The sequence below is a fragment of the Salvia hispanica genome, chromosome 1 (genome assembly GCF_023119035.1).
Source record: "Salvia hispanica cultivar TCC Black 2014 chromosome 1, UniMelb_Shisp_WGS_1.0, whole genome shotgun sequence".
NCBI classification, from domain to species: Eukaryota; Viridiplantae; Streptophyta; class Magnoliopsida; order Lamiales; family Lamiaceae; genus Salvia; species Salvia hispanica.
Genome location: NC_062965.1, coordinates 35123617 through 35136348, shown reverse-complemented (window position 1 = coordinate 35136348; position 12732 = coordinate 35123617). Strand labels below are relative to the sequence as shown.

The following is a 12732-nucleotide window of genomic DNA, read 5'->3' as shown; positions in this document are numbered from 1 at the left end:
GTTATATGAGCTTTTCATATTGTATAATCAATCTTGTCCATCCAAACTTGCTTTTAGTATAGGAATAATGAAATCCATCCACAAAAATTGAAACAGAGTACTGTGATTGACTGATTAACTAATTGCAGCATATATAGAGCAAAACCAATAATAGTAGTTCAGTTGAAAAGTAGAAGACAAACAGTGGACCAAAATCCAAAAATGATTTTCACCATAAAAATTCACTTAAAATTCGGAGTCATTTTGTTCATTGAGATTGTGATTGTGACTGTGATTATGAGATGATAAGAAACAATCAACTACATTTAGCAGTATAGTTGTATCAAGTGAAGGATAAATTTGAATTTAATTAGTGAAGTAGTATACCATTGAATCTGAATTTGAATTTGAATTTGAATTTGTTGGTGTAATTATGCAATGGATGCTCCAGCTACGAAGAGCTTCAGCCGCCGCGTTTCCTTTAACGAGGAAACGATTCTGCCCCCGAAGGAGCGGCGCTGCGATTACAGCGCCAGCGACATGGAAAAGCGAGCCTCCGCCGGCCGCGGCTGCCGCTTCTGCGGCCGGATGTGCACCCCCTGCTACTTCTGCAGATTCGCCTGCGGCCTATGCTTCCTCTTCGTCGTAATCATCCTCTTCACCGGCTTAATTTACAGCCTTCTATTCCGATGGGAGATGCCGGAGGTGCGGATCCAGCGGATCCACGTGGATCTCGTCGCGGCGAATTCCACGGCGGATCTGACCGTCCTCCTCAACGCCACCAACGGCGGGAAGAGGACGCAGCTGATGTACAGCAAGCTGATCGCGTCCGTGGAGGCGAGCGGCATTCGGTTCGGCGTCGCGAGGCTGCCGGAATTTCAGCAGGCGCCGAGGAATTCGAGGGCGGTGGAGGTGGCAGTGGTGATGGAGGACTCGGCGGCGGCGGGGCGGGATCTGTGGAGCAAATCAGAGGCGCACGCGCTGGCGGTGGATGTGTACGTGAAAGGGCGGATCGATGCGATCCACAGAGGGAATAAAATGCAGGGTTTTATGTTCCAAATCGAGTGCCGGAACGTCAAGCAGTCGGAAATTGACGCCGGCCGTCAATTCCGCTGCAAAAATCAGTTGTATGGAAGGTATTTTTTTTCTTATTCTTCTATGCAATTACTTTTAAACGAGCGATTTTAAAAAATTATAATTAAGTAGTGAAAATATAGAATGAGTAAATTAAGAAAATGAATAAAATAGTTAAATAGGTAGTTTTAGGTTAATAATTCTTGCTACAATTTTTGCGATAATAAAGTAATGCTAAATTATTGAGATTTATTAGTATTATTTATTTTTTTCTTTTTAGCAATCATGGGAAAAATGACGTGTCAAAGACTCCAGCATTTGAGTGTTACGTTGGAACTCAGGTTGATCCATCATGTCTCTAGTCTACTCTTTAATAAGAATCAACCATGCATTAGTTGGTAAGACTTGGATATATATGCACATTGTAATTCAAGAGAAAAAAATAACTTACTCATTGATCTAAGAATTGGATACCAATTAAGTTATTGCACTCTTAAATTTTATAGTTCCACCTAAATTGTTGTGTAATTCATTTTGGCTAGTTTTCAAGTTTGAATATCGGTTTGCATTTGATATGACTGCTATGTAGTCTTTTAGTATTATTTGGTTTCTAACTCATTTTTCTCAAAATGCATTTTATGTAGATTATTAGGCAAGGTAAAACTTTAGTGAGCGTATACATAACTTCATAACGTTAAACACGGGGAAAAGTAAACGTAGTACTATTAATTTGGTTAAATTTATTTGATTGTGTCACAGTAATTCTTTGACAATTGATATGACATTTGAGTCTGCGGTTCCATCACTTAATTTACGCATTATAATGTCTTTGTTATTGATATCATTTGGAGTTGCGGTTTCATCTCAAAAATTGAACTAAACAGAAAAGTTCAAATATCAAAGCAAACCGAAATAGTACGTGGTTTAGTTTCAATTTAGTTATCGTAAAACTTTTTTTTAATTGCTTTGTTAAAAATTTTTGTTTAGAGCTTTTAACAGTCGCAGCAGGGACAACGTAGCCCGCAATCCGTGGATCGGCCTGAATAGCCGCAAATTTATAGGGTTAGGGTTAGAAAATTTCTAGCCCGATAAAATTACAGTCCGATTAGCCCGCACTCGATTAACCCGCAACCCGTTAGGGCCAGACCCAAAAACCTGATGCACTGGCCTGGAAACCCGATAAAATTTCTAGTGTTCTATCTGTTTGACTCTAATTCGACACTTCAATGATTATTTTATAATATAGATTACTAAAAAAAATAACTTAAATTTATGTATTAAATATATAAATTATATATTAAATTTTTGTTAACGTAATAATAGATAAATAAATAAAAACTTCAAATTCACTAAAAAAATATATTTAAATTTCTAAAACATGTTTTAAAATTCCTTGATGTTTATATTTTATTTTGGATGAATCTCAAATATTAGTATTTGATCATGTTTATGTTTAACTTTAAGCATATATCTCAAATTTATCATTATTAAATATTTTATATTTTATAAATATAACTAATTTTCACCATTATTTGTTGAATTGATCACATGTTAATTTTATCGGTAGCAACCCGATTAACCTGCTGGGCTATCCCGAAACCCGAACTTTTAGGGTTATGACTGAACTTTTATAACTTGAAAAAATTCACAACCCGATAAGCCCACACCCGATTGACCCGCATCCAATAGGGTTGACCTAAAACCAGATGGACTTGCCCGAGTGACATACCTTGTTGTATGTTTAGTTTTATGTGAATTAAATGGCGATTACTTTACTTTGAATAGATAATCATAGCATTTGTAATGGAGATTATTCTACTTTTGAATAGATAATTGTAACATTTTTTCAAAACCTACTTGTGGTGAATAAGAACTACTTTCATTCGTCCTCAGACAAAATAGTCTTATAGTTCTATTTTTGTTTATCCTATAAAATTTGTCTATTTTAATTTTTAATAATTTTTTTATCTGTTACGAGTGAACATATTCTCTACTAACCAGCGGCGGATCTAGGTGGGGTCGGGCGGGGTCGGCCGACCCCACCGCCTGCCACGGAGAATCGCCGGGAAATGCCCTCCAGCGGCCGCCGACCATAGTCTCCGCACCTGTGCTTGCGTGCAGAATTTCAAGATAGGAACGTGTTTTGGTTTTTTGTACAGAGCAGCAGGAGGGGAAGAGGAGAGAGGGGTAGAAGATGAAGGATTTAACTTTACAGTTGGCAAATGTGGGACCCATTATTGATTTTTCTCCTTTTGGTTAATTGGATTTGGAGAAATAATCATCTTAATATTGTGCCGGTCTTTTCATTTGTTTCATAAATATTGGATTTGGAGAAATAAATAATTTAACTATCGTGTCATGATCTTTTCATTTATTTCGATATACTATGATCTTAATTTGAATTTAAGTTTTATTGCTGAATTTATATTTAAAATAGTACTCCGTACTAGTATTTTATACTCAACTTATTTTTAAAATGATGTATTTCTTTTTTATTTCTTTTGAAAAGTGTTAATAGTTACTTAAATAATTGAATTTAATTTAATTTTAGTCAGTTTAAGAAGTTTGAAATGAAAATATTAAATTTTAATTTTTAATTATTTCATGTACAAAATACTTTGTTTTGGTGATGTTCAAATTGGATGCATTTCTTTTTCTTTTTTTTTTTGTAATGAAACAATAATTTTATCAGACAATATTTATGTACGGATAAGCCAATAAGGTAATTTTAAAACTTGAAATTTCGTGATTTAGTATTTTGATTTAAAATGTTATGAAACTATTTAACTAAACTTTATAACTTAAATAATTATTATCTCAAATAAAAATAAACCACATATATTTGATTTGAAATGTATTATCATTCTATAAAATATGTAACATAAATAGAAAATGTTAGATTTAAATTATAATTTTGTACTAACATATATGGAGTATTACTTTTTTTTATGAAATTTAGCACCGTCTTATAAAGATTTCTAGTTCCGTTCTTGCATTAATATGATGGTCTGTTACTCAGTTTTCGATAATGAGACTATTATTATTTGCCTTTTTATGGGATGGAGGAAGTATAATATAGTGCTATTTAAATATTTTTACTAAAAATAATTATTTATACAATATATTTATTGTTCGTTTGATCCGACCCCACGAATATAGATTTCTGGATCCGCCATTGCTACTAACAATACTTCAACTATTACTTTAAAAAATTCTAGTTATTGTTTCTTTTAATCACTCTCACGCTTTACTAATTTCATATTAAAATTTGCGCAGTATCCAAACTCCAAAGTCCCTATTATAAGGGACGATTGTACTATTATTTTGTTATCGGTACCCAACTTCAAATTGAATTAAATTTGATAGACGACAAGATTAAAGGTTCTAGAATAAGGAAAAAATATTTCCAACAAGTCATAATTCATCGGAAGTGAGCACAAAACATGGTAGCAACTTCAAGCATTCAATAAAGAGATATTGGTCCCTAAAATCATGAATTTTAGTTAAATTTTGGTATTTAAAATAAATTTTAAAGTTGGCCTAAAAAATCACAAACTTTACATTTTATTTGTTATTTCTCATGGTAGTCCAAATAAGATATTTTCGGCAAAAAATCTTATTATACGTGGACAATCGTGAAATGTTTATGATACTTTAGATTACTTTTTAAGTTCGTGACAAGTAGGATAAAAAGTTACGTAGAAAATCAAATTGATTTAGTAGTGCTAAGTAGGATGAAAAATGAACGGAAGTTAGTTGGATATGATGATTGACCTTTCATGGGAAATAACAAACAAAATGTAAAGTTTGTAATATTTTAGACCAATTCTAAAATTTGCGGGAATACCAAAGTTTTAACAAAGTTCATGGTTTTAGAGATCAATATCCCCTTAATAAACAAATCAAACCATTGAAATTTTGGCTCACGTGTTTAACAAATACAAATCTTTAGTTAAAATTTTAGATTAATCCAACAACAATAATTTTTTTAAAATAAAAAGTAAAATCAGCAAAAGACAAAAATTAAGGTTAAGTCGATCACTCGCCAATTTAAAATAAAAAGGACCAATGGCTCAAATACTAACCCCGATGCAAAATCGAGCCATGAGATTTTTGCATGGATCAATTCCTGCACCGAGTAACCAAAATCCAGAAGGATAAGAGAGGTTCATCCACAAAAGATGAACACAAAAACGAGAGGGTGAAGGTAGTAAGAAGATGGAGAAGGTGTAATGATTATGGAACCTTGAACCTTTTATGAAACAGTAGGGATCACACCAGGGACGGAACTACACGGGGACAAGCCACCGCTCCAGCCTGGTCTCCGCCCCAGGCGCCCCGAATAGCCTTGCACTCCATTCCCTTTTTGCTTAAACTAAATACTCCATGAAATTTGAGGTAAATGCAGTAATGGCAGTTGATAAGGAAGGAGAGAACAAAAATATTAATGATATAATATTATTATATTGTTGTAGTATATGATGTGAAAGTTACTGACATATTTCTAATAAAATAAATAAGAAAGCCGTGTATTTATTATATACAGTGGGTATGTATATACTCTATAGATTATGTACTGTAGTGGTCATAAAATTTATATTTCAAATGCTATTGATAAGAAATACTAAGATATATTCATTTTTTATTATAGTGTAGTATTATAAATTAATAAATAAGCTGGTTTGTAAACTAAAAACATTTAAATATAAATTGATTCTTTATTTCTTATATATAAGTACTTGTACGATGTAAAATTTAATGAAAAATTGAAGAATTCAATTAATATCACTTTAGTAAATCAAATAAAAATTACTGAGTACAAAGTCAGCAGTACAAATTCAATGAAAAGTTGTAAGAATTCAATCGTGACTTTGTACTCAGTAGTAATTTACTAAGTACAAAGTCACGATACATAATTTTTAATTTTACCATATTCGTAATAATATATTAAAAATTAAATTTTATTGTTACAATGTACAAAGTTAAAATGAACAAATTTTGTATCCATTTGAAAAAATATACTATCATGGAACTCCTATTAACAATTGTTTCACGTATTTGCTCTTAGATTTGATGGCCGATCGGTACAATTATCATCTATCATCTAATAAAAATTGTAAATATTTTATTTAAAATTAATTATTTCAATATTGCTATTTTAAATTTTAATATAAATATTTTAATATTCTTAATATTTTAAAATTTTAACACCGGCTTCATTTTATTTCTGGTTCCATCCATGGATCAGACCTAGGATTCAATAATTATAGAGACTTTGTTTTTTTATTACAAGATGAGAGATGATCAATCTCTCAAGCACATACCAAGTACAATCAAAAGAGAATGCAAGACACAGATTACAAGTCAAGTCAAGAAAGCCCTAGCACTAGTTGGAACCTCAATTGGTTATGACTCTAAGCCAGGCACCACTTGCAATCCCTGTGAAACTCACAAATACGCTAGTAATAACAAGAATTAGATCCTAATGGATTAGGATCTAAACAAGAAAAGACAAAGGTTAGAGATATGAGAATATGACTTAGGTTGTAATAGTGACTGCACCAGGACAAGGACCTCCCCAAACTCAACCAACAGTCACAAGATGAGCACCTTCGAATGCTTGAAGCCAAAAACCCTAGGTCTCACTGCATATCACCAACACCGGACAACTCAAAGCACGAATAACCACCAATCTCACAGATCTCACACCCAGAACATAAAATCTCTCATAAACACTCTGAATACGGACAGATCTCCTCCGACTTAGCAGATCCAACCAAAAGTAAGATCTAGCGCTGGACTTCACAAGGAAACCGAAGCGGTTTTTTCTGCTAGAGAGTAATACCGATTAGATCTCACTAAAAAGAGAATAATCAGTCGGAAACGACGATCGGAGTAGAAGACCGACCAAATCGCTTAGAGGGAGAGTAAAGAAAAGGAATTATAGTGTCAAGCCTTATTATATTTGTGTCCTATTTTGGCCGACCTGATAAGGACATTTAAAAATTTGGGGTTAGGTTCAAATAACTCGTTAATAATTAATACTTCCTCCGTCCCACCATAAACAACTCGTATTCCTTTTTTGGACGTCCCACCTAAAGTGAGTCATTTGTTTTTTGGCAAAATATAATATATTTGCTCTTTTTTACTTTAGTCTCTTGTACTTTATTCTCTTCACCGCTATTTTTTATTTTCTATTCACTTAATTTTCTAAACATAATTTTCTAAAATTTCGTGCTCAAAAGAAATATCTCGTTTATAGCAGGACGGTGGGAGTATTATTATTTTATTTTTATTTTTTTATTACAATACTTTATTAGAGCTAAAATTAGGTTAATATTTTCTCAACTTTTCATATGTCGCCTTAGGTAATCACGTCGGGTTCGTGCCATTATCGTGTTATGTCGGTGTTCATGTTGTTATCGTGTCGTATCAATACTCAGATCGCGCCGCTAATAAGTTCGTGTTGTATGCAGATCGTGTTTGAGTTAAATGTAGCAAGTCGAGTTTGTGTTTGGGCTTACGTTTTCTTAATAGGTTGTGCTTAGATTTGAACTTTATAGATTAATTTATCATTAAATCGACACGATGACTATCCAATCCACGCAATTTATCATTCCTATTCACAAAATTGGAACCTTACGTGAATTTATCAATTGAAAAGATTAGAACATTCAATTTTTTAAAGGAATCGAATAAATTTGAATTGAAACTATAATATTATTGGACTCAAACATCGAATCGAAATAATTTTAAATATTCCAACCCAGGGTTATGATCAATTCTTATATTGCGTTGATATTTTAAATTTATGTAACTCTCTCAATTTAAATTAATTTTTTTATAAAAAGTATATCAAATTAAACGTAATTTAATAAGGATTGTAATGAGATTTCAATTGCATATGTTCCGACGATGATCTGAGTAATTTTTTTTTTCAATTTTCGTATATGTTGATAAGCAGATTTTATATCAATAAATACATCAAGCAATATCAATATAATGCATGCGCAATATTAATAAAACTGTGTTCGTATTTTCTGGTACTTGTGTTGAGATTCTCATGTTACTGTGTTGATATTTGTAATAAAAAACCGTGGAAAATATTATGTTATAACCAATTGACTATTTTATTATTTGGTTAATATTTTATCTATTATTTATTAAGATACATGAGCTTTAGTCATATTCATTTATTTTAAGATCTAATAATATATGATTGGTTTTAGTCGTGGATGTGATACTGTATCCATTTTAACCCTTCCAACCCAAACTATTTTAGTCTACTAAATCAAATCGAACCATTAATTTACGTTTTATTTCTTGAATTTTGATACACCACGTTTGGCACAAGCCTCCATTTCCAAATTTCAATAGATTGTTCGAACCATTAATTTAAGTTTTATTTCTTGAATTTTGATACACCACGTTTGGCACAAGCCTTCATTTCCAAATTTCAATAGATTGTTCAAATTAAATTGATTCGTGTCAATCCAATAATAAATTGATTTAATATAAGATGAAATATCTTCTGAATAATCTAATTATAAATTAATTCAAGTTTAGATGGAATAGTTTCTATATTTAAATAAAACAATACAATTACCAAAGAATATGAATTAATATTAATAAAAAATGAGATAAAGTGTAGAGAGCCCCCTTCAACAGGGCAACGTATAAAGCAGTAGAAATGGCGTTGATTGCACGCCAACAATCCAATTTCCATTATTTGACTCAATCCGAATTTTCTAGAACCCTACCCCCACTACTAATCAATCTTTCTACAATCTCTTCTACTATAAATACCCACTCTTTCTCCGCAATCCCTTCTCCCCCCTTCTTCATTCGACCCCCAAATCTTCTTTTCCGCTGCTTAATCGCATATTTTCTGGATCAGGTACTTTTCACTCCTTCTCTTCCTGAGTCGAATTTGTCCCCGTTTTCTTATTTTGGTGTTATTTTGTTTTGATTTATCGGACTGTAGTCGTGGGTTCTGATCTTTTCGATTTAGATTTTGAATTAGGGTTAGGGTTTTGGTTTCCCCCTTTTTTCTGATTTTGTTCTCGTTTTTTAATTTGTAAAGGTTTAGGGCTTTGAGGGGGTTTCTGATGGCGTCGAAGAGGATTTTGAAGGAGCTCAAGGATTTGCAGAAGGATCCTCCGACATCATGCAGCGCCGGTATGCTTCACCCTTCTTCTTCAATTTGTTAACAATCAGTTAGTTGGTTTTTAATTTTGGAATTGATTTGTTCGTTTAACGATTGTTGATGGTGTTGCGTTTTAATTCTGAAATTTGGTGTCGTAGTGATTTTTGTTGTTATATGGTAAAAATTAGGTTACAGTCTCGGTTGTGAATGACTGAATGATGATCGGGGTTTGATGAATTGTGCTTGGAGTGTATGTATAATGAGTTGGCCGTAATTAATTCATTGGGATTTTATTGAATTTTGGGAAGGGTGATTAAATGAGTTGCTAGAAGTTGGATGGTTCTGATTTTATTGAATTGGTTGATAGTATGCTGGTAGCTTGTGGATGTTTTTGTTATTGGATGTTGAAAGATTTGATTGATAATTTGATATGTATGTTTTTTAGTCGTGTTAGCTAATTACACTGTAGATTCATTACTCTGTTCCCCCCCTTGAGGGCTTGCTTTTCTCATCAGAGCTATATCTGATCCTCTTTCAACTAATGCAGGTCCTGTAGCAGAAGATATGTTCCATTGGCAAGCAACAATAATGGGGCCTACTGACAGCCCTTACGCTGGAGGTGTATTTTTGGTCTCGATTCATTTCCCTCCGGATTATCCTTTTAAGCCACCAAAGGTATGTTGTCGTGCCCTATAGAGGGGTTTGTACATGCATCAGTAGTTGTTGCAGTTATTGCTTTTAGTATTAGACTATTAGTTGTAAAAGGCAGCAAAGATAAACATGAAATGGTTGTCCTCTGGTATTTGTCATATGCTGTAATATTGTATGTATTGTAAATGAAATCTTGGGAGTAGTGCATTCGTCGTCATATTATACACCGAAAATCTCATCTGGTTTAGTTAATTACTGATTCCTTGTATGCTGTACAATGGATTTGCGCGGTATGTATTGACAAGTTCAAATGCATCTAAGTTCATCTTAGTCTTAGAATCAAAATGGTTTTAGTTGTACTGGTTTTCACTTCTTGTCAAGTGATCACTGGAAGCTATCTTCTCTCTCTGAATGCAGGTTGCTTTTCGGACGAAGGTGTTCCACCCGAATATCAACAGCAATGGAAGCATTTGCCTTGATATTCTGAAAGAACAGTGGAGTCCTGCCTTGACTGTTTCTAAGGTATAAGCACTTCTTGTATGTTTGTCTCATTGGATTTTTTGGAAGGCTTTCATGAAATTTAAAATTTTGTTTTATTGACAAAAATGAGCTATCCGTGGCTTTCTACTTTTGATTGGAATTCTTGAATGCTGGAACATTGCTCGGCCTCTCTAGTTTTGTCATGATGGCCTTTCTCTCTGAAAACTGAAAGGAAAAGTTCTCTGTTAATCGGTGCATTCTATGCATAAGATAGTATACATCTCCATCCTGCGAGCTATCACATCTTTATCTTCAACCTTGCTTATGTCCATGTGCGTTTATTGTTAGGTCCTTTTGTCTATCTGCTCTCTGTTGACGGACCCAAACCCTGATGACCCACTGGTGCCTGAAATTGCTCATATGTACAAGACAGACCGGAACAAATATGAGACTACTGCTCGCAGCTGGACACAGAAGTATGCCATGGGGTAAATGCTGAACAATCAACTGGTGTAGGCCTCTTCGTCTATGGTTTATCCAGAAAATAAAGCAGTGTTTGGTGTGTTATTTTCCGTAGTGGTTAACTCTTGATGGTTGTTTATGCAATACTCTGATTTCCGAATTTGTGAATACAAATATTGGACGTCTGATCAAAATGCAATTTTGGTCTCAATCAAATAGCAAGAAATAGCTCTATATGCCTTATTATTTGTGATTTCATATTCGTATTTGGAATCTGAGTACATTCTTGTTTGGAATCTGAATGCATGAACACATTCATTTGTTCTTTTGTTTCACAACGTAATAGCTCAATTTCGCAGCATGTTATGTTACAATTGGAATGCCATGCATCGATAATCTAAGAACACATTTTTGAGTTGGTACAAAATTTTTAGTTGCGGGTTAGTTAGAGAAAGTTGTTTTATTGCTAATGAGGAATGTTATGCTGCGCGAATTTTGGTACAATCTCCCTCATTTTTAAATTTTTTAATACCCAATTTTGTTCCTCCGTTTTTGACTCACATGTTCTCACGACTTCTCTTCTTCCCCAAATTCAACACTTCTTAACTTTCTCTCTCATCATTAAATAATTTGTTTTAACAATCCATATATTATATAGATTCCTCTTTTCAATAGATTGATTCTTCCTACCGGTCTTCTCATTCTTCACAGTTATCCTTACTAGATTTCATCTTTCTCGTTCACTAAGGGCTTTGGATTTCCCCGGAGCATCAATGTTTTTTCTTCGGACTCTTCTCTTGCTAGGTTTCGATTTTGTTGCAAATGATTTTGCTCAACAACTTCGACATACTTCCTCGTTGCTTTAGATTGTACAAATAATTTCCCCAAATTTGATCTCTGTTAATGGTGGATCAAAGTATGATGTTTTAATATACTGCTACAAGTATAAAGATGAAATCCACTGGTTTGTGCAAACATTTGGATACGCGACTTCCTAAGTTTATGTGGTTTTGGAGATTCTTAGTATGAGTTTGAAGATGAAAGCATCAAATTAATGAATTGTCAACAATTTTTTGTGAAATTAGAATTTGATTCTTATTCTATTTTTAAAATTTTGTATGAGTTTGTGCAAATGGTTTTTGTGGTGTATTCCAGTTTCATGGTTTAAATTTGTGGCATGAGGAATAGAGAGGCTCAACAATTTTGTAAAACCTGGAGAGAATAAATGAATAGAAGAATATATTTGAGGAAAATAAATACTTTCAGGCACAAGAAAAAAGAAAAAAAGGAAAAATGATATGTGCTGACGTGGATCAAGGAAAGACACTCAAAATAAGGCAAATGGCCGACGTGGGAATGAGGCGCTCACATACGCTTAAATTGGTCGTGCAGCATATCTTTTCTCATTGTTAATAAATGCTCTAGTTAAATTGGAGAGAAATAAAATAAGAGAGAGAATAATATAAAAAGTCATTTGATTTACATTATTCTCTTATTTTACTTTCAAACTACTTTAGCTATTTATATCATTTTCGTGAAACAACGGCCGAAAAGAAACGTCTCACTCATAGTGGATATAATTCTTGTATCAATCTAGTTTTACTAAAATTTGATTTATTTCGAATAAGCACTTAATTTTATATTTTAAACATATTTACAGTTTAATTCTACATATTTAATTATTTTATTCTTCATACAATTAAAATAATATGCTCAATTAATTTAATAAATTAATTACACGTTATTCTTTCTATATTTTCATTTTTGGTTTTAGATAGTCCACATTATCTAGCTTTTGGATTATGTTTATCCGCAACCACCCAACCAATTATATAATTTTCGATGTTTTATCAGTGGCCACCCAAGTCCCAGCCATACTATTATATATTTCTGAAATGCCCTTTTTCAACTACAACCAAGGTCATGTGTTGAATTATTTG

General features: G+C 33.1%; 2 protein-coding genes across 2 annotated transcripts; both read left to right on the top strand.

The window, feature by feature from the left end:
* Positions 1-293: 293 nt before the first annotated feature.
* LOC125202433 lies at positions 294-2293 on the top strand. The gene is made up of 2 exons (XM_048100828.1): positions 294-1115; positions 1334-2293. Exons 1-2 carry the CDS (start codon positions 418-420, stop codon positions 1413-1415), a joined length of 780 nt encoding a protein of 259 aa, XP_047956785.1. The 5' UTR covers positions 294-417; the 3' UTR covers positions 1416-2293.
* A 6499-nt stretch (positions 2294-8792) lies between these two features.
* LOC125223508 (ubiquitin-conjugating enzyme E2-17 kDa-like) lies at positions 8793-11038 on the top strand. The gene is made up of 5 exons (XM_048126687.1): positions 8793-8950; positions 9137-9231; positions 9747-9874; positions 10268-10372; positions 10679-11038. Exons 2-5 carry the CDS (start codon positions 9162-9164, stop codon positions 10820-10822), a joined length of 447 nt encoding a protein of 148 aa, XP_047982644.1. The 5' UTR covers positions 8793-8950; positions 9137-9161; the 3' UTR covers positions 10823-11038.
* Positions 11039-12732: the final 1694 nt, after the last annotated feature.

Coding starts and splice junctions, on each gene's coding strand:
- LOC125202433 (XM_048100828.1), top strand. CDS start 418: ATGGATGCTCCAGCTACGAAGAGCTTCAGCCGCCGCGTTTCCTTTAAC. Junction 1,116..1,333: donor AAAAATCAGTTGTATGGAAG/GTATTTTTTTTC, acceptor TTTTCTTTTTAG/CAATCATGGGAAAAATGACG.
- LOC125223508 (XM_048126687.1), top strand. CDS start 9,162: ATGGCGTCGAAGAGGATTTTGAAGGAGCTCAAGGATTTGCAGAAGGAT. Junction 9,232..9,746: donor TCCGACATCATGCAGCGCCG/GTATGCTTCACC, acceptor CAACTAATGCAG/GTCCTGTAGCAGAAGATATG. Junction 9,875..10,267: donor ATCCTTTTAAGCCACCAAAG/GTATGTTGTCGT, acceptor CTCTGAATGCAG/GTTGCTTTTCGGACGAAGGT.